At 50.9% G+C, this 26,883-nt stretch overlaps 2 protein-coding genes across 3 annotated transcripts in view; both read left to right on the top strand.

The window, feature by feature from the left end:
• Window positions 1-1,084: 1,084 nt before the first annotated feature.
• Window positions 1,085-20,683, top strand: MEN1 (menin 1). 2 transcript variants are annotated; one of them, XM_084824221.1, is made up of 10 exons: window positions 1,085-1,117; window positions 5,746-6,195; window positions 7,690-7,898; window positions 10,862-10,990; window positions 11,579-11,619; window positions 13,697-13,784; window positions 15,726-15,862; window positions 17,236-17,374; window positions 18,346-18,516; window positions 19,368-20,683. In XM_084824221.1, the coding sequence occupies exons 2-10, from the start codon at window positions 5,760-5,762 to the stop codon at window positions 19,797-19,799; spliced, it is 1,782 nt and encodes a 593-aa protein (XP_084680347.1). In that variant the 5' UTR covers window positions 1,085-1,117; window positions 5,746-5,759; the 3' UTR covers window positions 19,800-20,683. The 2 variants fall into 2 exon arrangements, with proteins under 2 accessions (XP_084680347.1, XP_084680348.1); XM_084824222.1 differs by having other exon boundaries at window positions 1,085-3,177.
• Window positions 20,684-21,182: 499 nt separating this feature from the next.
• The window catches only part of MAP4K2 (mitogen-activated protein kinase kinase kinase kinase 2), a 68,831-nt gene continuing 63,130 nt past the window's right edge, over window positions 21,183-26,883 (top strand). The window contains exon 1 of the mRNA XM_084824220.1: window positions 21,183-21,638. Coding sequence (XP_084680346.1) covers window positions 21,183-21,638 — 456 coding nt within the window. The remainder of the gene's footprint in view (window positions 21,639-26,883) is intronic.

Here is a 26,883-nt window from a genome sequence, read left to right as displayed (position 1 = left end):
GGGAGTTTTCTCTTCGCATTAGGTGGCCAAAATATTGGAGCTTCAGCTTCAGGATCTGTCCTTCCAATGAGCACTCAGGGCTGATTTCCTTTAGGATGGACTGATTTGACCTCCTTGCAGTCCAGGGGACTCGTGAGAGTCTTCTCCAGCACCACAGTTCGAAAGCATCAATTCTTCGGCGCTCAGCCTTCCTTATAGTCCAGCTCTCACAGCCATACATTACTACTGGGAAAACCATAGCTTTGATTAGACGGACCTTTGTCGGCAAGGTGATGTCTCTGCTTCTTACTATGCTGTCTAGGTTGGCCATAGCTTTCCTCCCAAGGAGCAAGCGTCTTTTAATTTCATGGCTACAGTCGCCGTCTGCGGTGATCTTGGAGCCCAAGAAAGTAAAATCTGTCACTGCTTCCATTTCTTCCCCTTCCATATGCCAGGAAGTGACGGGGCCAGATGCCATGATCTTAGGAGGCTTACAACAGCCCTGCAATACAGTCTATGGTAAGAGGTGTACGACAGCCTTGCAATGATGAAATCTTTTGCAGAACTCGAAAGCTTGCACAGTTTTGTGGAATTTGGAGTTGCTCCTAATAAAGGTATTTCCTGATTGTGGATTCCCCCCCCCCTTTCCTCATGGACCAGCATAGGATTGCACCCTTATTTGCTAATGAGGGGCAAGCAAAAAAGCTTACAACAGCCCTGCAAGGTAGTCTGTAGCACTGCTGCATCGCATCCCTCCATGAACTTGCACCCAGACGGGGTGCCGCTTTTAAATATACCTGGGCCTGAGTTTATAAAAAGAAAAAGAACCTTTAATGCCGCCTTTTCTGGAGAAGCGGGGGTACGCCGCTGCCCGGCCGCACCTACGGCAAAATCCTGGCTGATTTCTCCATTGCGTTGAATGGGCAGCTCTTCGCTTCGGGGGAGGGGTCTAAGGAGAACCCGGAAGGCGGCCACCGGTGTGCATCTACCCTATGTTAAGTCTATGGACAAGAAAGCGGCGGGACCATCCGTCTTTCCCGGCAGGCCTTGGGAACGCAGGACTCCAACTCCCAGGCTCCCTTGCGCGCGGGGCAGGGCTGGAGGCATTGCGGCTGTGGTGTGCGTTCGAATCGGAGAGGTGAGACGAAGGGGGTGTGTCGGCGGGTGGTGTAGTTCAAACAGTGAGCCCCCCCCCCAAAAAGAACCATGCAGCAGCAGCAGGAGAAAGGAGTGCAGTTGCAAACTGCAGGGAAGAAAGAGCAGCGTTGGGGGGGCTTAAGTAGGCTGCAGGGTCCCTGTTTCTTCCTCTCTCCTCATCCTCTGTTGGCTGCAGTTCTGGCGGGCTGGCAGTTGGGAGCAAATGCAGGAGGCGTCGAAGCACCCATTTGCTAAGCCTTGTCCTGTTGCATCAGTTCCTCCCGTGCAAATGTTGGTGCACGTTGGGGGAAATGCAGGAGGCGTCGAAGCATCCATTTGCTAAACCTTGCATCGGTTCCTCCCATGGAAGTGTTGGTGCACGTTGGGGGAAATGCAGGAGGCGTCGAAGCACCCATTTGCTAAGCCTTGTCCGGTTGCATCAGTTCCTCCCGTGCAAATGTTGGTGCACGTTGGGGAAAATGCAGGAGGCGTCGAAGCACCCATTTGCTAAGCCTTGTCCGGTTGCATCAGTTCCTCCCGTGCAAATGTTGGTGCACGTTGGGGAAAATGCAGGAGGCGTCGAAGCACCCATTTGCTAAGCCTTGCATCGGTTCCTCCCGTGGAAGTGTTGCTGCACGTTGAGGGAAATGCAGGAGGCGTCGAAGCACCCATTTGCTAAGCCTTGCATCGGTTCCTCCCGTGGAAGTGTTGGTGCACGTTGGGGGAAATGCAGGAGGCGTCGAAGCACCCATTTGCTAAGCCTTGTCCAGTTGCATCAGTTCCTCCCGTGGAAGTGTTGCTGCACGTTGGGGGAAATGCAGGAGGCGTCGAAGCACCCATTTGCTAAGCCTTGCATCGGTTCCTCCCGTGGAAGTGTTGCTGCACGTTGGGGGAAATGCAGGAGGCGTCGAAGCACCCATTTGCTAAACCTTGCATCGGTTCCTCCCGTGGAAGTGTTGCTGCACGTTGGGGGAAATGCAGGAGGCGTCGAAGCACCCATTTGCTAAGCCTTGTCCGGTTGCATCAGTTCCTCCCGTGCAAATGTTGGTGCACGTTGGGGGAAATGCAGGAGGCGTCGAAGCACCCATTTGCTAAGCCTTGTCCGGTTGCATCAGTTCCTCCCGTGCAAATGTTGGTGCACGTTGGGGGAAATGCAGGAGGCGTCGAAGCACCCATTTGCTAAGCCTTGTCTGGTTGCATCAGTTCCTCCCGTGGAAGTGTTGCTGCACGTTGGGGGAAATGCAGGAGGCGTCGAAGCACCCATTTGCTAAGCCTTGCATCGGTTCCTCCCGTGGAAGTGTTGCTGCACGTTGGGGGAAATGCAGGAGGCGTCGAAGCACCCATTTGCTAAACCTTGCATCGGTTCCTCCCGTGCAAGTGTTGCTGCACGTTGGGGGAAATGCAGGAGGCGTCGAAGCACCCATTTGCTAAGCCTTGTCCGGTTGCATCAGTTCCTCCCGTGGAAGTGTTGGTGCACGTTGGGGGAAATGCAGGAGGCGTCGAAGCACCCATTTGCTAAGCCTTGCATCGGTTCCTCCCGTGGAAGTGTTGCTGCACGTTGAGGGAAATGCAGGAGGCGTCGAAGCACCCATTTGCTAAGCCTTGTCCGGTTGCATCAGTTCCTCCCGTGGAAGTGTTGGTGCACGTTGGGGGAAATGCAGGAGGCGTCGAAGCACCCATTTGCTAAGCCTTGCATCGGTTCCTCCCGTGGAAGTGTTGCTGCACGTTGAGGGAAATGCAGGAGGCGTCGAAGCACCCATTTGCTAAGCCTTGTCCGGTTGCATCAGTTCCTCCCGTGCAAATGTTGGTGCACATTGGGGGAAATGCAGGAGGCATCGAAGCACCCATTTGCTAAGCCTTGTCCGGTCGCATCAGTTCCTCCCGTGCAAATGTTGGTGCATATTGGGGGAAATGCTGGAGGTGTCGAAGCACCCATTTGCTAAGCCTTGTCCGGTTGCATCGGTTCCTCCCGTGCAAATGTTGGTGCACGTTGGGGGAAATGCAGAAGGCATCGAAACACCTATTTGCCAAGGCCTACCCAGTTGCATTGGTTCCTCTTGTGTAAGTGTTGGTGTGAACTTTTAACACCTAGGAAGGTGCTTTAGACTTCAGATTCTAGTTTATCCATCCCAGTATTGTCGACTTCGGCTGGCAGTGCTTTTCAGAGTCTCGCCTGTCACATGATCCTTTTTTAAAAGTGGAGGTGCTGAGGGTTGAACCTGGGACCTTTTGGGTGCAAAGCAGGTGATCTACCACTGTGCTACGACCCTTCCCTTATTGGTGTTCCCAAACTTCCTGAGGTGAGGGGTTAGGAAAATGGGAAAATGCCTTATTTGGAGTCTAACCCTTACTCTATCTGACCCAGTATTGTCGACACTGACTGGCAGCAGCGGCTCTCCAGGGTTTGAGGCAGGAGTTTTTCCAGCCCTACCTGGAGATGCCGGGAATCAAACCGGGGACTTTCTGCATGCAAAGCCAGTGCTACACTGCTGAGCCATGGTGTCAATCACATAGTACTTTTCCTCAGAGTACCACAAATGCATAATCCTTAAAACGACCCTCTAAATTATGACAGTGTTACATCTAGATTACAGGCAAGAGGCTAAAGGGAAACCAGTGACTTGCTGAAGATATCCCGGTGAGTTCATAGCCATACAGACCCAGTTCACACGTAACAACAGTTATGAATTGTTGTGGCCGAGAGGGTTTGATGTTGGGTTAAACTCTGGGTTGTTTAACTGATAAGCAACTCAGAGTGTCAGGGTCGCACGTTAAGATAACAACCTTGTTACATGTGAGGCCACTGAGTTCTGAGTTGGTGGGAAAGGAATGTAGCTCAGTGGTAGAACTAGAAACATGAAGGCCCAGAAAAAAGCAGGAGATATTTTGGAGGGGGAAGTTTTTTCCCTTCCCCGCTTCCCTCCAAACTGAAAACACTTATGGATAATGAAATATTGTCTTTTGGAATGATGAATAAAATGTTTAAGATAAGGTGTCCATGCTACTTGGCCTTTACTCTTCCAAAAGAGTACATAAAATTGCATATTAAAATTATTCAGGAAGAGTAGAGATGTAAAATTTCTTGAAATCTTGAAGCAATAGGGAAAAATTGTTGTTTTAATCCTCGCTGTAAAGATTCCCAGTATAGTTATTTCTTTTGTTCTGTATTCAAATTATTGATCAAATGCATAATTTACTTAAGGCATTTAAGAATGCTCCAAGTCATGTGACCAGAGGCACTGAATCATAACATGTGAAGTAATATGTACAGTTTTGATAGTTGGGGTTTTATTCGATAGAGTCCTGTGTTTCTGGGCTTGTTCTGGTTAGATGCTGTAGTTGTCGGTGAATAAAGTTCTAAAACCCACATGTGAGAAAAACACTCCAGGTTATCTCACTGCTTGCTATGGAACAACATGTGGGTTATCCCACCTATGTTTCTTTGCTGCTTGGGTCTATGGAACTCGCTGCCACAGTATTTAATAAAATTCCTAATTAGACCTCACCATTGTGGAATGCTGCCTCAGCAACCTTTGACTACTGCCCCCCAAATAAACTCTCTCTACTTAAAAGAAAATCAGTGCACTGCTTCCTGTGGCATAGGCGTAGAATTGACACTGCCAATAGAAACAACCTTTCAAAGTATGGGAAATAACTTTTTTTCCGGATGGCTTCAACGTTTCTGGAAATTTTACATCTCTAGGTAGAGCCCCTGCTTTGCATGCGGAAGGTCTCATGTTTGCTCCCCGACATCTCCAGGTAGAACTAGAAAACAGCTCCTGCCTAAAGCCTTGGAGAGCCACTGCACTAGATTAATCAACAGTATTGGTATAAAGCAGCGTCTTATGTTCTTATTTTAATCAGCCCTTTATTCGGAACCATGAGGCCTGGAACCCTGCTTTATTTTTAGGGGAAGGACCCTTGCTCAGTTGCAGAGCACATGTTTGCATGTGGAAGGTTCCGGATTCAATAACCGGCAGCATCTCCAGATAATGCTGAGAAATACCCCTGCCTGAAATCCTGGGGAGTCACTGCCGGTTATTAGAGATAATCCTGAGCTAGGTGAACCAAGGATCTAATGTGATATAAAGCAGCTTCCCTTCTTCCTAAGCGGGCTGCTGCATCCGAATTGCTGATCATGCTGTCAGTCACTACACTCTCCCAAGCCTTGCTGGGGCTCGGATCTGAGTTCTCAAGCAGCTTAGGTTGAGCAAAGCTTCTTAATCGGGTTTTTTGTTAGCACGTTAAACGGGATATGCCAAGGTAGAAAGTTCTTGCTCTGTGTGTTCGAAACTTCAGTTTGTGTGTGTTTGCTTAGCAAGGCAGCGTGGCATGTCTTGATCGTTCTGTCTCTGACATGCATTTAAAGCAGAAACTTGCGCATGTTTAGGCAGAAAAAAAGTCGTACAACTCCCAGCATTCCCCAGCCAGCCATGCTGGCTGGGGAATGCTGGGAGTTGTGGGACTTTTTTCTGCCTAAACATGCATAGGATTGCGCCCTTAAGAACGGAACTGGAGCGAGTGATTTTCAAGAGTTAGCAGACCTGTGATAAATCGAAGTATCTTTGCATTTGGCTGCATGTTCTCATCTTCCCTGCCAGTTTCTGACCTGCCTTGTTTTCCTTCTAGCGCCTCCCTCGGCCATGGGGCTGAAGAGCGCCCAGAAGGCCCTGTTCCCCCTCCGCTCGGTGTCGGACGTGGTGCATCTCTTTGAACTGGAGCTGCAGCGGGAACAGCCAGACCTGGTACTGCTTTCGCTCGTCTTGGGTTTTGTGGAGCACTTCCTGGCTGTCAACCGTGTCCTGCCCACCAACGTGCCGGGCATCAGTTTTGAGCCGGCGCAGGGTCCCGACAGCCTGACTTACTTCCCCGTCGCCGACCTGAGCATCATCGGGGCCTTGCACGCCCGCTTCACCGCCCAAATCCGCGGAGCTGTCGATCTCTCGCTCTACCCCCGGCCGGATGGCTACTCCTCCCGTGAGCTGGTCAAGAAAGTCTCGGACGTCATTTGGAACAGCCTGAGCCGCTCTTACTTCAAGGACCGGGCCCACATCCAGTCATTGTTCAGCTTCATCACAGGTGGGAGCTTGACGGGCTGTGTTCTCCACCTTGGGTTGCCAGGCGGCCATTTTGTTGCATTATACTCAGTCTGTGCTGGATGGGGTTACATTCCCCCAAAGACTCAGGTTTGCAGTTTGGGTGTACTCCTGGGCTTGGTCCTGAATTTGGATGCTCAGGTTTTGGTGGTGGCCGGGAGTGCGTTTGCGCAGCTGAGGCGTTCCTGGAGATGTCTGGCCACAGTCATGCATGAACATCAGAAGAGCCCTGCTGGATCAGCCCAAGGGTCCATCTGGTCCAGCATTCTGTTCGCACAGTGGCCAACCAGCTGTCGCCTGGGAACCCACAAGCAGGGCACGAGCACAGCAGCACCCTCCCACCCATGTTCCCCAGCAACTGGTGTACATAGGCTCGCTGCTTCTGGTCCTGGAGGTAGCACATAGCCATCAGGACTAGTAACCATTGATAGCCTTCTCCTCCTCCAGGAATTTGTCCAACACCCTTTGAAGGCCATCCCAATTGGCAGCCATCACTACACCCTATGGTAGCGAATTCCATGGTTTAGCTCTGTGCTGTGTGAGGAAGTCCTTCCATTTATCTGTCTTGAATGTCCCACCAATCAGCTTCTTAGGATGATCCCGGGTTCTGGGATTTTTGAGAGTGCCTTGGTTACTTCCTGTCCGGACTACTGTAGTGCACTCTACGTGGGGCTTCCTTTGAAAAGTGTTCAGAAACTTCAGTTGCTCCAGAATGGTGCAGCCAGACTGTTGACTGGGCCCAGTTACAGGAAGCATGTGACTCCCTTGTTACAACAGCCTCATTGGCTACCAGTCTGTTTCCGGGCAATTCAAAGCGCTGGTTATGACCTATACAAACCTTGTACAGCTTGGGACCAGGCTACCTGAAAGACCTCCTTCTCCCATATGAGCCTGCCTGGGTTTTACAATCATCAGGAAAGGCTTTTTCCTCAGTACTGCCGAATTCAGAGGCACATTTGGTGGGGGCATAAAACAGGGCCTTCTCAGTACCCGCTCCCAGATTGTGGAACTCCCTGCTGCAGGATGCTAAGTTGGCTCCTTCGCTCCTGTCCTTTTGAAGGCAGGCAAGGATGCCTTTATTCAAGCAGGCCTTTGGCATGTGAACTGACCTGTTGGGCTGGGTGCTGTTTTTATTCTGTTGTTTTTTTAACTGTGTTTTTAATGTATTTTATTATTGTCTTAACCAAGTTTTTATTTTGGTTTCTTTTTGGTTCCTGTGATCGCTAGCTGTCTTGAGCGATGCTTTCTTTGTGGGAAGGCGGACTACAAATCAAATAAACCAACGAATAATCGGTCGTACAGCATGGTGGGGAAGTTGAAATGCAGGGTGCTTGGGGTATGAAAGCAAAGGGGCTGCAAAACCTGGAGTTTGGTATCCTTATTGCTGGTTCCCTTGGTATACTGGAGGGGGTCTTCCTTTCTCTGTGCTGTCGTGCCTGCGTCCGTCTGAGATCAGCCCGTTCTTCCTCCTTTTCAGGCACCAAACTGGACAGCTCTGGGGTGGCCTTTGCGGTGGTGGGGGCCTGCCAGGTGCTGGGTCTGCTGGATGTGCATTTGGCGCTCTCTGAGGACCACGCATGGGTGGTGTTTGGCAAGGATGGCGAACAGACGGCGGAGGTGACATGGCACGGCAAAGGCAATGAGGATCGGCGTGGGCAGACCGTCAACTCCGGTGTGGCGGAACGGGTAAAAGCCACCTTGGGAAGGGACCCTGTTTTTATATTCCTTTGGCTGAATTCTCAGGGTGAATTTGGATAAACATTTCAGGTCGTGTCAGTCTGGTTGTCCTTCCAGCCCTTGCGTATTTGCAAATGGCAGCTTTAGACCAGCCTTCTCCAACCTGGTCCAGATGAGTTGGACTGCTATTCCCCTGCTGGCTGGGGATGATAGGGGTTGTAGCCCCAACACATCTGAAGGGCACCAGGTTGGGGAAAGCTGCTTTCGACAAAGTCTGTGTGAGACAAGCTGTTAAAGCTACTGCCTCTCAGAGATAGTTTAGTCTCTCACAGTTCTTTGAGAAAGCTAAATATTTTTCCAGCTTGGCCTTAAACCAGAGATAGCTGGCTCATCGCAAGGCTGATGTGTTTTTTTTGTAGCTAGTCCTAGGCTCAATTAGTCTCTCAAAACAAAACATGTCTGTCTGTTGTATGGCTTCACACACAGGACTGCTTGTCTCCTCCTTCCACCACACTTTTCTTCTGTCTTTGGTCTGTTTGTATAATTTTCCCTTTGTGGTTTGGGCTCATTAGCTGCATGTGACAGCCGGCGCCCACATCTCTGGGAATGCTGCATGGACTTTCAGGTGGAGTAGCGATGCGAGTCCAACTTCCACCCATGCACGGCCTCTCACGTCTGTGTGTGCGTGAATGCGTGCGTCTAATTTCAGGAACAATTGTGTGCTCTAAATTTAGGCTCGTTCGGGATATCTCGCTGCATAGCCCAAAAGCAATTCTTGGGAGTACAGCTCTTTCTATGTGGATATGGCCAACCAATATATGTCAGAACGTCACAAGCTGCCTTGTACTGAACCAGACCCCTGGTCTATCTAGCCCAGTGTTGTCGACACTGACTGGCAGCAGCGGCTCTCCAGGGTTTCAGGCAGGAATCTGCCCTACTTGGAGATGCCAGGAATCGAGCCATGGACCTTTGGCATACAGCATGTGTGTTTGGCATGCAGCGTGTCTGCCCCTGAGCCACGGGCCCTGCTTGTCGTGTCCCCCCCCCCCCCCCGATAACTCCTGTCTGCTGATCCTAGAATTGCCTTGCTGGGACCAGCTGAAGGTCTGTCTAGTCCAGTCCTCCAGCTTTGGTCAGCCAAATACCCCGGAAAGCTTACAGTCAAGGCATACGAAAGAGAGAGAGGTGTGCATGTGCACGCATGCACACAGAGTTTGTTGGTTACCAGCACCTGGTAATTACCTGTATTTTCCCTTGAATGTGGCTATTTTGTTCTCCGTTGTCTCAGCGGACCATCCACCGTGAAATAAATATAAATATCTATATCTATCCGTCAGCACGGCCTTGTGCAAATATCTGAAGTGTGCCTGCTGTGGTGGGTGAGCTGTGATTGTGCTGGCTGGCCACATTCCCTTGCAGCACACCTGATGTCACATCCAGTGCGTGGATACCTGTGTCTGCATCAGGAGCTAGGCACATGTGAGAAAAACCTGCAAAGCTCTATGCTCCAGTTTTGTGACTGCATGGCTGAGGCCTGAGCAGGTGTGACATCTAGTGCTGTTATGCCTCTGGATGACATGACAGAATCTGAAGGTCTGTGCAGGTGTGACATGTAGCGGTATTACGCCTCTGGATGATATGACAATTTGAAGGTAGAGTCTTCCGCTGCATCAAATTTGTATGGAAGTTTCTGAATATAATTGTTCCATGAGATAAAGCAACCTTTTATCAATTGATGTAGTTTTTTTTTAACTTGGCCCACCGCCGTTCTCTGGGTATCAGATCAAAGACTGTTTTGAGATCTGCAAATGGCATCTTGCCGGCAGAAAAAAATGTTTTTCTGCCAATTGCGATAAAATAAGGGCACAATCCTACGCATGTTTAGACAGAGAAACTCTTATTTAGTGTAAAGAACGCATATAAAGAGTGCAGACAAATGTGCGATGGAACAGTCAGCATTGGCTTTAAATAATTGGGCGGGGTGGAGAATAAAATCAGGCCAAGGTGTTTCTCCAGATTTCAAGTGTAACATCAGATCTCTGACTTCCTGAGTAGTAACTGGAGGCAAAAGGGGCTTCTGCCAAAGGCAAAGTGGTTAGGACAAAAATACAAATGTATTTGGTGCCTCCTGAAAAAAGCTCTTTTTCCAGGAAGTCTTCCTTGGTTAACCAGCCTTGGTTTTATTGGCACTCTGTTTTTTAAGAATAATTTTGATACGTTTCATTCTTTTTATCTTTTCTTCATTTTATTTATTTTATTGTGTTACATTTTTGTACCTCCCCGTAGCCGAAGCTCTCTGGGCAGTTTACAGAAGTTAAAACATTAAAATACAATAGAAAAAGTTTTAAAGCCATTTACGTAAAAACACACAGACAATATCCACAAACAACATATAACTAAAAACAACTTTGAACAGTTAGTCGTAACTAAAGACCCATCTAGGACCGATTTTATCTCTGGTTCACCACTCTGGAATCTGTTTAGATGTGGAGCGGTATACAACTGTTGTAATTACCTAAATATTGTAGCTTCAAGCTCTTGTTGCCATTAACAAAGCCTCAGAGGCATTTCAGCCTTTTAAAATGGGGATAAAACTGCACAAAAGCCCGGAAACCACCAATTGGTCTGTGGTTGGGGAAAAGAGGCAGGGCCAGGGGAAAGGGACATTTTTCCAGATTCTGGCTGAAACCTGGAGTGGGCTCACCGCCCCACTGACATCAGAACCACCAGTTCCCACTGGCTAGGTGGTAAATCACATCCTTTGCATGCAGAAGGTACCAGGTAGCAGGTGATAGAAAACACACTTTTTCTGTCCTGGAGAATCACTAGAAGTGGATAAAGAATCTGAGCTGGTCTAAAGCATCTTCCTACATTCGATTGTTTCTGAAAACCGGACATTTTTGCCGCTGGGGTATTGTATACCTTACATCTGCCTGGAACCCCCAGCTACTCAATCTCTTGCCCTTTCACAGAGCTGGCTCTACCTGAAGGGGTCTTACCTGTGCTGCACTCGCCAGATGGAGGTGGCCTTCATGGTGTGTGCAATCAACCCCTCCATAGACCTGCACTCTGACAGCCTGGAACTCCTGCAGCTGCAACAGGTGAGCCACCGAGTCTTTGGCCTTCTTCACACTGAGCTTTTATCTTGAGATTGGTTACTCACAGAAGTTTGCGGGTCCTTTACATGTCATCAACCTGCCCTGGTTACTGACCGTTTCTGCGGCTTTATTTGAAATGGAGATAATGTGGTAATAAGGAAGTGTGTCTGTGTAAAGGGGGAGTTTTGCTATAACAGCAGTGCCGTCTAGTAGCTGTATAATGAAATATATGGAACTTGCAGAAAACGGCTGGGGAAAAGAGAGGAAGTGTGTGTGAAAGAGCTGATCTTAATCCCACAAAGAATCTGGAAGCAGAAGCCCCGGTAAAGTTGCTGGATAAAAAGCCCAGTCTGGAGAAGCCCTTCTCCTTTGCATCTCCCCCCGTTTTCTCCGCAGGGACCACATCTTTCTTTGCCTGGCCCCTGCCTCTGGGGCAGACAGTCCAGACCTGGGCTACAGATTATCAGTCTGGGCAAGCACAAGCACCCACCCCACCACTCTGCCTTGGTCTGCATGCCTGGCTCGGCTAAGCTCCGCATTCTGAGGGAGCCCCTCTCTCACTTGCCGATCTTGTCTCTCCCTCCCTTGCAGAAACTGCTGTGGATTCTCTTCGACTTGGGCCATCTGGAAAGGTAAGTCTTCTGGCGCAGGCAGGGATTCACAGCCGGGGAGGGTCGGAAGCTACCTTACACGGTGTCACACCCTGGGTCCATCTGCCTTAGTATTGTCGACACTGACTGGCAGCAGCGGCTCTCCAGGGTTTCAGGCAGGATCTTAGAACAGTAGGGTTGGAAGGGGCCTTTAAGACCATCCAGTCCAGCCCCTTGCTCAATGCAGGAGTCCAGGTCAGTGCATCCCTGACAGATGGCTGTCCAGCCTTGTCTTGCATGCCTCTGGTGTGGGAGAGCCCGCCACCTTCCTAGGGAATCGGTTCCATCGTTGTATTGCTCTAACCATCAGGAAGTTTTTCCTGATGTTCAGCCGGAATCTGGCTTCCTGTCACTTGAGCCCATTCTTCCATGTCCTGCACTCTGGGAGGATCGAGAGGAGATCCTGGCCTTCCTCTCTACGACAGCCTTTCAAGTCCTTGAAGAGCGCTATCCTGTCTACCCTCAGTCTTCTCTTTTTGAGGCTAAATATGCCCAGTTCTTTCCATCTCTCCTCACAGGGCTTTGTTTCCAGTCCCCTGATCATCTTTGCTGCCCTCCTCTGAACCTTTTCCATCTTGTCTGCATCCTTCTTAAAGTGTGGCGCCCAGAACTGGACACAGTACTCCAGATGAGGCCTAACCAGTGCTCAGGAGAGGGGAACTAGCACTTCCCACATGAAAAATGATTGGGTAGAGCCATTTTGTGTGAGGGCCTACCAATGGGGACTGGTGGCTCTGATGTCAGTGGGGCAGTGAATTTGCTCCAGGTTTCAGTCAGAACCTTAAAGGAGCTATCCAAGGTGCACCTTGGATAGCTGCTTTAGAGTTCTGACTGAAACCCGGAGTGGATTCACTGCCCCGGTAACATCAGAGCTGTCAGCCTCCACAGTCTCAGGTGTGAAATGTATAAAGTGACTTGGGACTAAAGTGGGAAGGTATACAGTCTAATAGGGATGACTAGATCAGTCCGTTTCAGGTTCCTGTCAGTTTTGCATGTTTGCATTCAGAAGCCCGTTCCGTCCCATTTCTACATTAATCCGCTATTTTTGTAAAAACAAAACATAATTTTTAACATTTTTTTCACAAAGTACAGATTTTTGTAGACATTTTGCCCTAAAGTACACCGTTTTGGCACAGTCATTGAACTGAGAACTGTTACTGCAAAATTTGGAGAAATGCAAAAGATGAAGGAGAGCTGTGTTCTGATCCATTGATTATTCTGGAAAGTACTAACTGTGTCGGTTTGCTTAATTTTTTTTTTAGGCCTGATGAAATCCTTAAGCATCCCTAATACTGAGTAACCTTAAATTACTTAGGAGAGCCAGCGTGGTGTAGTGGTGAGAGTGATGGACTGGGAGCCGGGAGATCGGGGTTCTAGTCCCCACTTGGCCATGGAAGCTCACTGGGCGACTTTGGGCCAGTCACAGACTCTCAGCCCAACCTACCTCACAGGGTTGTTGTTGTGAGGATAAAATGGAGAGGAGGAGGATAATGTAAACCGCCTTGGGTTCCTTGTAAGAGTAAAAAAGGTGGGATATAAATGCAATTGAATGAATGAATGAGATGATCTCATCTTAAATGAGATGATAGAATGTGATTAAATGAGATGATAACAGCCCAGCTCCTGTTACCAGAACGTGACTCGCTCTGTCACTTCCCATTGTAACTAGGTGGATTCCTTCCTCTGTGCTGCTAGGATGGCAAGGTGGCGTCAAGGGTAGGCCTGGTTGGGCAGCTGCCGAGGGCCCACACCCCAGCAGGGTCCCACTCACAAGAGCCCCCTGGAGTTGCTCCTCCTCTTCCCCCTTGCATCCTGCAGTCAGAAAACAAGGCGATCCCTGCCCGCAGGCTTACAACCTAAAAAAGACATGACACATGGGGAAAAAGGGCTGGGACAGAGGAGGAAGAAACAAGTAGAGGACTGATGATACTCCCTTTGCCTGCTCCTGTCTCCATCCTCTTTCCATGGGGCCTTGTCTTTGGCCTTATTCTCCCTCCTCTCCCCGAGGGTCAGTGACCTTCCTCTGCTGCTCCTTTTTGACGCTTGACTTCCTTGGTAGGTACCCGATGGCGTTGGGGAACCTGGCTGATCTGGAGGAGCTTGAACCTACCCCTGGCCGCCCTGACCCCCTCTTCATTTACCATCAGGTATTATTCCTGTGTCTGAGGATGTTGGACTGGTTTTACGGGGAGTGTGTGTGTGAAGGTGTGCATTTGGCTGGGGTGACAGATGTATATTGCATTCATTCATTGCTTCTCAACTATCCATTTCATTTTTAAAATTTCATTTATTACATTTCTATACTGCTGATAGCCAAAGCTCTGAGGGCGGTTTCCAGAAATTTAAAACCTTAAAAATACAATATCGTACAGAATATAAACGATGTTTATGTACGAATGTATGTCTTTGTAAAGCTTTATATCATACAGCCTTTATCATATAACATTGAGAGCCAACGTGGTGTAGTGGTGAGAGTGTTGGACTGGGAGCCGGGAGATCCAGGTCCTAGTCCCTGCTCGGCCATGAAGCTCCCTGGGTGACTTTGGTCCAGTCACAGACTTTCAGCTCAACCTACCTCACAGGGTTGTTGTTGTGAGGATAACATGGAGAGGAGGGGGATCATGTAAGCCGCCTTGGGTTCCTTAAGGAGGAAAAAAGTTGGGATATAAATGTAATAAATAAAATAAACTTTGTAAACTGCCCAGAGAGCTTTGGCTATGGGGTGGTATAGAAATGTAATAAATAATTATAATTATAACAATGAAATAATATAATAAAAACAGACAGAGCACACACATCCCTAAACAATTTTAACAACAATAAGAAATCCAGGACCTTTTTCCCTTCCCCTTCTTCAAGGCAGTATTCATGGCTCTCCCTCTGTTTCCCCCACTCCCCTTTTATCCACGTAACAGCCCTGTGAGGTAGGCTAGGCTGAGAGATGGTGAGTGACCCAAGGCTGCCTTGTGAGTGTTGTTGCTGAGTGGCATATTTGAACCAAGATCTTCCCAGTTTTAGTCCGACACTCCAGCCCAGGGGTGGTGCTCCAGATATTTTGGATTTCAACTTCCGTAATTCCTGACTGGCTGGGGCTTGTGGGAGTTGTAGTTTGAAACATCTCGGGGGGGGGGGCACCAGCTAGCCTACCCCTTCTGTAGCCACCACACCATGGTAGTTGCAGTAGAACTATTGTGTGGGGCATGGGAAGCCCTGGCCTTTGAGTCTTTCAGGGTCGGTCCCGCAGAGTTAGAAGGGCGTGGCTTCTTTTCAGATCAGGAACTGTGCTTAGGATGTTCCAGAGCATCTTGCTATAGACAGATAGCAAGGCATTTTGCAGCCCCAAGCAGGGCTCACCAGGCCATGAGTGATCAGTGAGGGGTTACCTTGGCTTTTGCTGAATATTGCCTGGGTTGCTGGGTTGCCCTGCACGCTGTACGAGTAGCAGCTTCCCTGGTGCCCAGAAGTGTTGCCAGGCTCAGGCCCATAGCCACAAATCTGCATCAAAGCTGCCTATGCTAATTTATATCTTTATGTGCCCATTCTGCTTTCGAACATTACTAGGATTTATTTAAATTTCACGCCAGCCAATTACTTCCTCGTCCAAATCGTCTAAAATAAAAGAAATTCTCCCAATTCATTTGCGCAGCCCTGCAGATCATTCCAGACCAATTGAATCCCCCCCCTCCCCCCAATTTTAGTGGCCATGCAAGGGAAGTTTGGTGGGGGCAGGGGAGTGTTGCAGCATGTGGGGAGGCGAGAGTTTGGCCTTATTTCCCCAGTCGCAATCGTCCTTGAAAATCACCCCCTGCATGGTAAGCTGAGGAATGAACACCCGGGGGGGAGGGTTCGGGGCCCTGGGAGCCTGCACAGTTGACCTGGCCATTGTTCCCCGATTGTTTCCTATCTGTCTTCTGTCTGAAGCAACTTGATCCTTGTCCTTAGAATGTGTGTGCTTCCACAATACTTATAACGTCTCCTGAGTACGGTGGAATGCCTCCAAATAATACCAGAGCCTTGAATGTCTGGATCTGATCCCACGCTTCCTTAAGCCACATCTTGCCTCCTGCACTCCCGTTTCCCCCCCCCAGGCCATCAACTCGGGCAAGCAGTACTACCACAATGAGCATATCTACCCGTACATGTACCTCGCCGGCTACCACTGTCGGAACAAAAACGTCAAGGAAGCCCTGGAGGCCTGGGCCGACTCAGCCACCGTTATCCAAGAGTGAGTTCCTTTCTCTCCTCCCTTCTTTCCTTTTCCCCGGGCAGAATCAGAACCCAGTCATCTATCGCCTGCTTCGCATATACACTGTCCTGGATTCTGTCTGCAGCATCTCCGGTTGCAGGTGATGGGACATCTTTCTCTGCCTAAGTCCTGGACAGCCGCTGCTGCCAGTCAGTGTTGACAGCACTGGGCTAGATGGACCAAAAAATGGAACTTGGTATAAGGCAGCGTCTTATATTCTAGGGGAGGGACATAGCTGAGTGGTAGAGCCTGTCTTTGCCTCAGCAAGGCCCCAGGTTCGATTCCTGCTGTCTCGGATTAAACGGAGCAGGTGCTGAGGAAGATGCTTCTCTGGCAAGGAGACCCCGGAGAGCCGCTCCATTCTGAGTAGAAAATACCAGGTTGGATTGGCAAATAGTCTGACCTGCTGGAATATGAAGGCAACTTCCAATGCTCCTTTATAACCCCCTTTTCCTTCGGCAGTTGGCAAAAATCTTGTATGCTAAGAGCACTGTCTAAACCAGGGATGGGTAACACAAGGCCTGCGGGCCGCAAGCGGGCCCCACTGTAGGCCACTGCAGAATTTGCTGCGGTGGCAGGGCAGGAACACAATCAGCAGTGCGTTGGTGTTTAAAAGGTCTTACTTGGCTTTAAAGCAAAGCAAAGCCTGCCGTTTTCCCCCCGCCGCACATACAGAGTTTGGTGGCGAACCGGTGGGTTTTTCCCCCTGCGCGCATCGCCAAATTTCTATGGCAGATGCAGCAGCAGGGGTGTGGCCCCTGTTGAGTGGCGGGGGGGGGGCAAATTGGCCCCTGGACATTCCCTACTCCTGGGCTAAACAGATGTGAAAGAAAGCAGCTGGGTGTCGCTTGACATTTTTGGTTATTCCTGGGAAAACAGTCCCTTGCCTTGCTTCTATCTCCGTTTTGACTTTTGCACTGTAAAGGTGAATCTGACCTTGGTAGAGAGGTAAAGAGTTCTTGGGGTAGATCGGGGAAACAATGGAACGGCTGCTGATATCTACCATAGTTTTAAACTCTAAACTTTAAAACTACAATATAAAACCAAAGTAAAACCCAGCAGCAGTGTCGAGATCTATAAATGCAGTAACACATTTAGGTCGCACATGTTTCGACAGAGAAAAGGCCTACAACTCCCAGCATTCCCCAGCCAGCCTGGCTGGGGAATGCTGGGTATTGTAGGCCTTTCCTCTGTCGAAAGATGCATACGTTTGCATCCTGTGAAACAAAAACAGAAGGTCTAAAACTCCTGGGAGAATAAAAAAGGCCTTCTGGCAGTGAAAAGACCAGGCAAGCCTCTCTGAGCTTCAAGCTGCTGCAGCCTTACCTCCTGTTCTCCTTCCATGTCCATAGTTACAACTACTGCCGAGAAGACGAGGAGATCTACAAGGAGTTCTTTGATGTGGCCAATGATGTGATTCCCAATTTGCTAAAAGAGGTGGCCAGCCTGGCCGACTTGGCTGAGGAAAAAGGGACTAGCGACAGAGGGGAGGTGAGGAGGAGAAGCGGGTATTGGGGGTTTGATGTGTGGTAGAGCATAGATGCTATGCCTTTCTGGCAATTGTGAATGGGGACGAATTTGTTCCATCTGTGCTCACTATTTTTATTTAGTGGCTAGTGCTAGGAAACATGGAAGAAACACAGTCCAGCCTTGTAAACCAGCCCACAAAAGTTACTAGCCTGCACATTGGTTTCCTCGGCGGCCAGCATGGAAACACCAGATACGCGCCCCTTTGCAGGCTAGTAAAAACAACACCACCTTCTACCAAGTAGGCGGATGGAGAAAGAACAGAGGTGAAGGACAGATTTCGCTTCCTCCACAGCCAGCACAGAAACCAGGACTGGTGGAGGAGGGATGGAGACATCATCTCTCCTCTGCCAGCCAACTCACTCGCCTGCATGGAATTCCTGGTCACCGGTGGTGACTTGTTAAATACAAGGCTGACATTCTCTACCTAAGAATCCTGCAGCCTATATTAAGTGGAGAAATGGGAGGGGGGGAGTTAAATGTGAGTAGTAAGGTAGGGGTGTGTGTGTGTGTGTGTGTGAATTCCATGGAATGCAGACAAGTGGTCTGGGAAGGCGTTGCAGCAGCCCCCAAAATCTGCAGTTTGCCACCGAAATGCAGCAGCAAAATGCTGCGGTGACTCAAAAGGGCTGCATTTTGCTTGAAGGCAAGCTGAATTTGGCACCTTTGATGCTCCATAGCAGTTCGCTGCCAACGTTTGGCAGTTTACCACAAATTTGCTTTTGCCGCCACACTGCCAGATTTCAGCAGTACGGGTGCAGCATTGGAGGGGGCTGCCCGCTGCCCGCCCTTGCACTAGCGAGATTCGAGACTTGCAGAAGAGAAGGCATGGCTTTGGGAAGCCCTGTGTGTACGTGTGTGTCTGTGTGTGTACATATCATGTGTATCCATCCCTTTGCACAACAGCCTGACGCACCCCTCCTTGTCTCCTCTAGGCTTCGCCCTCCCAAGTAGGCGGATCAGCTCTGCAGGACCCCGAGTGCTTTGGTCACCTCCTGCGTTTCTACGACGGGATCTGCAAGTGGGAGGAGGGGAGCCCCACGCCGGTCCTCCACGTGGGCTGGGCCACGTTCCTTGTCCAATCTCTGAGCCGTTTTGATGGGATGGTGAGGCAGCACCCTTTTTGCAGAGCGGGCCGGGGGTGTAGCGGCCAGAACGGTTGGATGTAGTGGAACCGGGGCTCATGTTCCCTCTGAGCAGGGGTGGGGCAGGGAGGGGAATGTATTTTCCCAGCAACAGTATATTGTTCCCTGTTGTCATGCCAAGTATTAGGGTGGGGGTGGGGGGCTGGTCTTAAATGGGCAATTCAGGCCCATTCGCTTCACCTGCTCCTGGTGGAGATGAACACTGCTAGAACTAGTAGGTTGACATGGATCAAAATAGCGTTGTGAGTTTTTTGCACTCTCCATACCGATAAAGCTCATTACAGAAATAGATAAACCAGCAGAATGACCAAACTACTGAAATAATACTCAGTTCCTTGCAATGTGTCACGCTAGAGCAGGAGTGGATAACTTCCAGGGGTATGGGGGCCAATTCTCCCCCCCCAACCTACCAGGGGCCACACCTCTGCCCCCACTCCCCACTGAAACGTTTGTTTTATAGCTCAGTACTCCCCTTTTGCTGCCACCGTGCCACTGAATTTTGGCAGCGAGCCACTGTCTTTCAGCGCTGCAGCAGGTTCAGCAGCAGGGGCCAGTGGGGGCTGCACAGGAGGGGGGTGCATTTTGCCCACTCTTCCACTGGAACAGCCAACCGCACTGTAAGCAGGGCTAGAAAGCCACCGTTCCTCAATCCAACCTTTTAAGCACCAAGCGGAACGCCGCCGCAAGGAAATGGGGTTGCCAGCATAGAAGGCGCAGGGGGGATGTTTCAGGGCCTTGCTAGCCAGCGGAAAGTCGGGATGGTTTGAGGGCCCGTCCCACAGTCCCCTGAGCATCTCCCTGCTCCCCCTCAGGTGCGGCAGAAGGTGACCCTGGCCAGCCGAGAGGTGGACGCAAACGACGACGACGACCAAGGCAGCGAAGATCTGCGGGAGGGGCGGCGGCGGGGGCCCCGCCGGGAGTCCAAGCCAGAAGAGCCCCCCTTGCCCAAGAAGGTGACGGAGCGCCGGCGCCCCAGCTCTGGCCAGCGCGTCGACAGACCCACCCTAGAGAAGGAGGAGGGCCCCAGCGGCGGCCCGAGCCCGCCTCCCGAAGGACCCGTCCTCACCTTCCAAAGCGAGAAGATGAAGGGCATGAAGGAGCTGCTGGTGGCTGCCAAGATCAACTCGAGCGCCATCAAGCTGCAGCTCACGGCCCAGTCCCAGGTGCAGCTGAAGAAGCAGAAGGCCTCGGCCCCCCGGGACTATACGCTGTCCTTCCTCAAGCGGCCCCGTAAGTCCCTCTGAGGCTCCCAGACGCCAGTGGCGCTCTGAGAATCCGGGAAGGCGGTGCACAACTCCGAGAGCCTTTCCGGCTGTGCCGTGGGGGACTTGTGTGACACTTTGCTGTCTTTGGACAGCTGCTGTTCAGCTTCCAAGAAGGCAAGAGAATTTGGGGGAAATGGCCCTGCTTGGGGCGGGGTGGTGGTGGTGGTTCTTACTGCTGCTGCTTGCTCAGCAGCCCTTTCCTGGAAGCGGAGATCTCGGACATGGATTCGAATGCCGCCAAAGCCAAGAAGTGCGTGTTTTCAAGGTGCTGAGAGAGCTGGGAGCTCAGAAGCTGGGCGGGGAGCAAAGGGGGATGTGTGACCTGCATAAAAAGGAAATGAGGTTAGCATTTGTACTAGCCAAGATAATGTGGATTTTTTTCTAGTTGGTTTAATAAAATTTGCAGGTTTTTTTTTTTACAAAGAAAGAAACGGCTTTTTTCTAGTTGTCGGTTTTCCAATGCAGATTCTGCTGTTTCGTTTTTGGAGGCTGACAGATTCGGGAGCTTTGCTGGGGGCACCGGGAATGTGGCTTTAGAGACGAGCAGATGGGATTGTGGGTAGGAAAGCATGTTTGTCAGCTCTGATTACCCTTGCCACAAATCTCGTGCCTGCTGTTGGTGAGGCGGTCCTTGGTGTTTCCCAGGTTGCAGAGAATTCTTCCTCCTTGCTGTTTTAATCATCTGTAATAAACAAAAATGCCCCGACTTTACCTACACTGATTTTCCCTGGTGGGGCTTTCTCCAAAGGGAGTACACACTTCAGGTCAAAGTTTTGCAAAATATATTCCCTGCATTAGGAATCCAGCTTGAAGCGATCTGTGCTCGCATACTCGCTGATGCAAGCAGACAGCACTGCTTTTATTTTCAATAGCTGCCTACTCAACCACACTCGGTTGTCCTGGATCAGTGCTACGGGCTGGACAGAAAAAACCCGAAACCAGGTCAGTATTCTTGACGTGGCAATATTCCTCTAAAAAAGTGTCTTTCTGGATTCCTCCCTAAAGGTGCTTTAAGCCTTTAAGGGCTCAATCTTATGCATGTGTAGACAGAAAAAAAGTCCTTGTAGGAATTCTTTCTGCCTAAACATGCATGGGATTGTGCCCTAAGGCTGCAATCCCAGACGCATTTACCTGGGAGTAAGCTCCCTTGAAAACAATCGGACTCGTGTTTGAGTAGACATGCCTAGGACTGCAGCGTCTGGGAAGGCGGGGGCATAGGATGGTTTGACCGAGGAGCCAGGAAACTGCTCCTCTCCCCATGAGAGCTGGCGCAGGGGGAACCGCGCCGGCCACCCCTCCGTGCTCGGAAATCGGGGCACGGAGGGGGCGTTCCCGGGGGAGGGAGGAGACTGGGCGGCTGCGATGCGGCGCGTCATTATGTGGCTGGGCACTCTGCACATGCCCAGAGGCCTCCCGGACCTTGACTCTCGGCGTGGAGTCGCCCCGCGGCTGGGCACTCTGCGCGTGCCCAGAGGCCTCGCCGGATGTTGGCGCTCAGCGCGGCACCGCCCCGGCCCGTTCCTCCCCGACGCTGCGGCGCGGAGAGGGAAGCTGGCGGGCGGCGCCTCGCGCCTCTCCTCCGCCTCCTTCCTGCCTGCCTGCCTGCCTGCCTGCCCGCCCTCCATCCCTCCCAGCGGCCGGTCGTGCGCTCCGCCCCCGAGGCGGCGCATTCCCAGCCCCGGCTCGGACGCCCGTCGCTCGCTCCGCGCCTGGGGAGGGACCATGAGCGCCCTGCGGGACGTCTCCCTGCAGGACCCGCGGCTCCGCTACGAGCTGGTGCAGCGCATCGGCTCCGGCACCTACGGGGACGTCTACAAGGTGCGCGCGGCGAGCGGGGGGTGCGCCCAGGGCGCGCGGCTGGCCCGCCGGGGCTGGCGAGCGCGCGCCAGGACGCCTGGGGCCCCCGGGGGGGGCGGCGATGCGGGAGCGGCGGGCCGAGGCTTGGGGGCTCGGGAGCCCCGCCTGGGTTCTTTTCCCCCTACGTGGGGGAGCCTCGGGGGGGTCGCGGAGACGCTCGGCGCGCTTCGGAGCGGGGAGTTTGGAGGAGAAGGAAAAGGACGGACCCGGTGTGCTTCATGGGGGTCTCGGGGCAGGCCCCCGGGTCACCCCCCTCCGGTGACTTCCTGGGGGACACGGGGTCGAGCGGGGGAAGCGAGTCCAGTCGGACGGGACGGGGTCGCTTCGTTCGCCAAGAAAAGAGCTTGAATTAGTTTCTGGGTGTTTGTGTTGGTTTTGGGTGTTTCTGGGCATCTTAGGCTAGGGGTGCCGAAGGAATAGCCCTGGAGCGGGAGTTGAGTATTTGGGATGGGGTGGATCAGGGCCAGATCTATTGGGTCTGGGGTGATTCGCTTGGGGTGATAAACGGGTGGTCGTCCCCCCCCCCCCCGCGCCCTTTTCCTGGTGGTGCTTTTCTGCTTTGAGTGGAGCCCTTTCCAGTCGCCAGTGACCACGGTGCCTTTTGCTTCATCTCTATATAAGCCAGAGCGTTTGGCGTGGACGGTGACTTGGCAGCGCCAGGGCCTGCTACTGCACGACTTTAAAAAAAAACAAACCCTAAAACCAATTGATCTTCACTGTTGCAGGAAAAGCCTCGTGTTTTTGCTGGCGCTTTGGGAAGATTCGCTGTTGGGAACAGAAGGAGGAGCGGAGAAGAGAGGCGTTAGGGTGGGGTAGGGACCCACGGCCTTCCTGGGGGCTCAGATTTTAGGGGGAGCACGTCTGCAAGGCCGTCTGGGAAGAGAAGAGGAGGCTTAAAGGGCCGGTGGATTCTTGGCACTCTTCTCTGGCACAGAGTCCGGTTTCTTGCACCAGGTCCAGGATACTGGCGTCAGTTGGGGGCTTTTGGTTGCTGACTGGAACTCCTCTACCCACCCTAGTTGGGGTTTCAGAGGAACTGAAAAATGTGGCTATTTTCGTGCTCCGGACACTGGCACCCAAAGAGAGAGCAAATCTCTGTCCTCCTTGCTGTTGCGCATGTGATCAGTTCTGTCCTCTTCTAGATGTTGGATATCTGCCCAGACGCACACAGATATCGGGGTGGTGGGAGGACTCACCACATACCAGGGTCCTTTTCTCTCCTCTCTTGCTGACAGAGCATCCCCTGCCATCTAGGCCTTTAAACTGTCAATGCCAAGACATGAGAAGCTGCCTTCTATGGAGCCAGACCCTGGGTCCATCTAGCCCAGTATTGTCAACACAGACTGGCAGCAGCAGCTCTCCAGGGTTTCAGGCAGGAGTTTTCCCAGCCCTACTTGGCGATGCCGGTGATCAAACCGGGGACCTTTTGCAAGCAAAGGATGTGCTCTATCGCACTGAGCCACGGCCCCTGTCAGTCATCATGATGACTTTTCATGCATTAGCCAGAATCCTGTGAGATGGGAAGAGGCGTGCTTCCTACCAAACAATTGGGTAGCATCCTTCTTCACACAGCACAGAGTTCAACGATGGGATTCGCCGGTGACCAGCAACTTTAGAGGGCTTTAAAAAGGCACTAGACGGATTCACGGAGGGTAAGGCGATCAGTGGCTGGCAAACATGAAACATGCTACCTCGGGGCTCAGAGGGCATCTCTGAATACCATTTGCTTGGGAACCACAGCAGGATAGGAGCAATTGTGCCTGTGTCCTGCCTGTGGGTTTCCCGTCGACATCTGGTGTGAGATGCAGGACAGGTGAAAGGAAGGACATCTTCACACAGCGCAGAGTTAAGCTGTGGAATTCACTTCCGCAAGGCGTAGTAATGGGCACCAATTTGGATGGCTTTCAGAGGGGATTGGACAAATTCCTGGAAGAGAAGGCTTTCAATGGCTACTAGTCCTGATGGCTATATGTCATCTCCAGTATCAGAGGCAGTCTGCCTGTGTACAGCAGTTGCTGGGGAACACGGGCAGGAGGGTGCCTTTGCTGGTTGGCCGCTGCGTGAACAGAATGCTGGACTAGATGGACCCTTAGTCTGATCCAGCTGGGCTCCACTGATGTTCTTATCTGGTTGGCCACTGTAGGAAACAGGATGTTAGTATCTACCTTTTTCCCCTTATATGTCTGTGAGCAACTTGTTATTTTTTATATTTTCTTTATTTTTTGCTCTATCCTTCCCTGCAAGGAACTCAGGGTTGCACACAAGGTTTTCATCCCTCCTCCATTATCCTGACAACAACCCTGCAAAGTAGGTTAGGCTGAGGGAGAGAGCATGTGACTGGCTTAAGGGCACCTAGCAAGCTAGTGAAAGGACCAGAGCAGGAGTGGGTAGCCTGTGAGTCTCCAAATGTTTTGGCTTACAATTCCCATCATCCTTCGCCATTGCTTATGTTGTAGGCCCAAACATCTGGAAGCCCACAAGCAGCAGTGTAGTGATCAGTTTGGAATGGCAGGCTCTCATCGTGACAGTCCCCAAAGCCACGCCCCCAAGGAGAGGCCAAAAATGCAGACAGCTATGTGGATCCAGATCAACAAACCTGTTCCAGCAGTTTTCATCTCCACCAGGAGCAGGACTTTTGCAAAGCAAATGGGTCCTAGTTGCCCATGCAAGATCAAGCCACCCCAAAATGCTTTGCATTACAACAAGGAACAATGGTTACTGGGAAAATTCATTTCCACCCAGCTATGATGAGGATTGCAACTAAGCTCAGAGGGAACAGGGAAGTCTGAGGGGGGTGGCAGATGACATCAGTGTCCCTGCTAATAAAAGAGTGTCGGGCCAGCATCCCTGTGAGTCCCGACTCCACTGGCCACAAGTTGCCCACCACTGAACTAAAAACTTTGATTTTTTTAAATGAAAGCTGCATATTCAGGGAGGGGGCCTGGAATGAGGGTGCCAGGAGACACCCTCTCTCTCTACTTTACGTGCCCCATCCGTTTCCCGAACTCAGGCCCTACCTCGATGTAAGTTCCTTGGCAGGGGAACCCAAATAGAGTGTCACAAAATATTTGTCCCTTCAGGTTGGTCTCTGCATCTTTGCTGCCACATGCATGTTGCTTTAAATTGCTGCATGTGGCAGCTGTTACTGGGTGGCCAGTGTGTGTGTGCGTGCGTGGCACGTAAGGGTTTAACTAATAGAGAACTCGGGCACTGCTCACCAGTGCTGAACTGTTCACTGCCCGTGTTGAAACGTGAAGTTTGGGGAGGAGTGGTTAGGATCAGCCCGTAAGGCAATCGCTGATCCACAGAGCAGTTTTAAAAATGGCCCTGCTGTCAGTCTTGCAGATTCATTCATGCAAGTTGCTAGTCCTCAAACCTTTTGACTCACCTGCCTCCCTGTGCGTGCGTACCTGTAATAGTGATCATTTGTCGTTGGAGGCAAACAGCTGTTAACCAGCTTCTTCTACATTGTGTGGAAACCAGCTCTGAACAACTGGTGTGTGTATGTGCGTGTGTGTGCTGCTGTTGCATTTACAACTTAGAAGTTTCTGCAGTTCTTAAAATGTGCTCTAGGAGTAATAACAACAACATCTTGATTTATGAGGCCTCTGCTGCTGTATGTAACTGCTGGTTGTTTTAACGGCTGATTTTGTTGTAAAGTTGGATTTTTTTAGGCTGTGTTTAATTGTAGAATCATAGACTAGTGGTAGGGTTGGAAGGGGCCTATAAGACCATCAAGTCCAACCCCCTGCTCAATGCAGGAATCCATTTGGATTTTATGTAAGCTATCTTATATATGTTTGTAAAATAATGTAATAATAATAATGTGGAACTAGCTTGTTCCAGCGTAATTCAAATATGCCATAATTTTCCCTTTTACAGTGCAATACTATGCCAGAATGGACTCCCATTAAGGCTTAAGGCTGCAGCCCTAGTTACTGGGGAGTAAACCCTGTTGAACTCAGTGGGGCTTACTTCTGAGTAGACATGCCTAGGATTGCACTGTTAAATTTCTTAGAACAGCCTTCCCCAGCGTGGTGCCCTCTGGGTGTTTTGGACCACAACTCCCAACATCCCTGGCAATTGCATGGGGCTGATGGGAGTTGAAGTCCAAAACATCTGGAAGGCACCAGATTGCGGAAGGCTATCTTAGAGGCGTTGGGGAGCAACAGGCCGTAGTTAAGAGTATCCACTGCTCTCCACAGGGGCCAAAGATTACGGGATGTCCTTTCCGTTCAGGCATCCCTTGGGAGGGTGTGTCACTTCCTTCCTAAAGGGAGCTAAAAAGGCCATCTAGTCTAACTCCAGGACCATCCATCTACCCATCACAACCGGTGCGACCCTGATGCTGCTGTGGCACAGACAGGGAGCAGAGGGGGCCCTAAAAAGAGAACTTACACACCAGATAGCTGTAAGCGACTCAAGAACGCCAACCGACCTGCTATACTACCTGGCCCAAAACTTGTGCTTGCTGACTGCGCCTTGACCCTGCTTTTGCTTCAAGGAGGTTAGTTTTGAAGGATTCTCCCTGCCCATTCCATCCTCACAACAACTGTGTGGGGTAGATTAGGCTGAGAAATGCTGCCTGCCCCAAGGTTACCTGGCGAGCTTCATAGCTTGAGTGCGGATTTGAACTTGGGTCTTTGACACTCTAACAACTAAGCCACACTGTCCGTTCTCCCTCCCTTAGATCAAGCTTGCTAGCTAATGTGGCCTGGGAAGGGAAAAATTCCTTCCTGGCCCTAAATAGCGGCAATCAGACCCTGAGTGCGAAACACTCCTTTCTCTCGGGGCTTTGTTGGGCATCTCTTTTTCCAGCCAACGTCCTCTCTGGTTGTGCCTCTCTCTCTTGTGGCTTCACTGAAGCTGCTATGCTTGTGTGCTCGCAGCATTTGCCAGTCTTGCACTCTGCGTGCGTATGAGTTAAAGTGGCGAGTTTACGTCTTCTTGTGCAATAGTGTGTAGTTTTTGAACTGGAATGGTTATGATTCATTGTCATCTGTTTTATTTTGTTTGTAGGTGACCGCAGTGCTGCAAATACGCTACGTGTTCGCGTAGCTGACTACGAGGCATGGTTTATTGTGTTCGTGGGTGTCTGTGAGAATTTGTCATTTAATGTGACCATACCATTGAGAAGAAGGCCAGTGCTGGGTCAAAATATGTTTAGTATCAGTTATATATTGTTGTTTGGTGTATATTTGTCTGT

The sequence above is a fragment of the Heloderma suspectum genome, chromosome 17 (genome assembly GCF_057233095.1).
Source record: "Heloderma suspectum isolate Gila_16-S chromosome 17, 16-S_ref, whole genome shotgun sequence".
NCBI classification, from domain to species: domain Eukaryota; kingdom Metazoa; phylum Chordata; class Lepidosauria; order Squamata; family Helodermatidae; genus Heloderma; species Heloderma suspectum.
The sequence above is the reverse complement of the archived record's forward strand: the minus strand, read 5'-3'. Positions and strand labels throughout refer to the sequence as shown.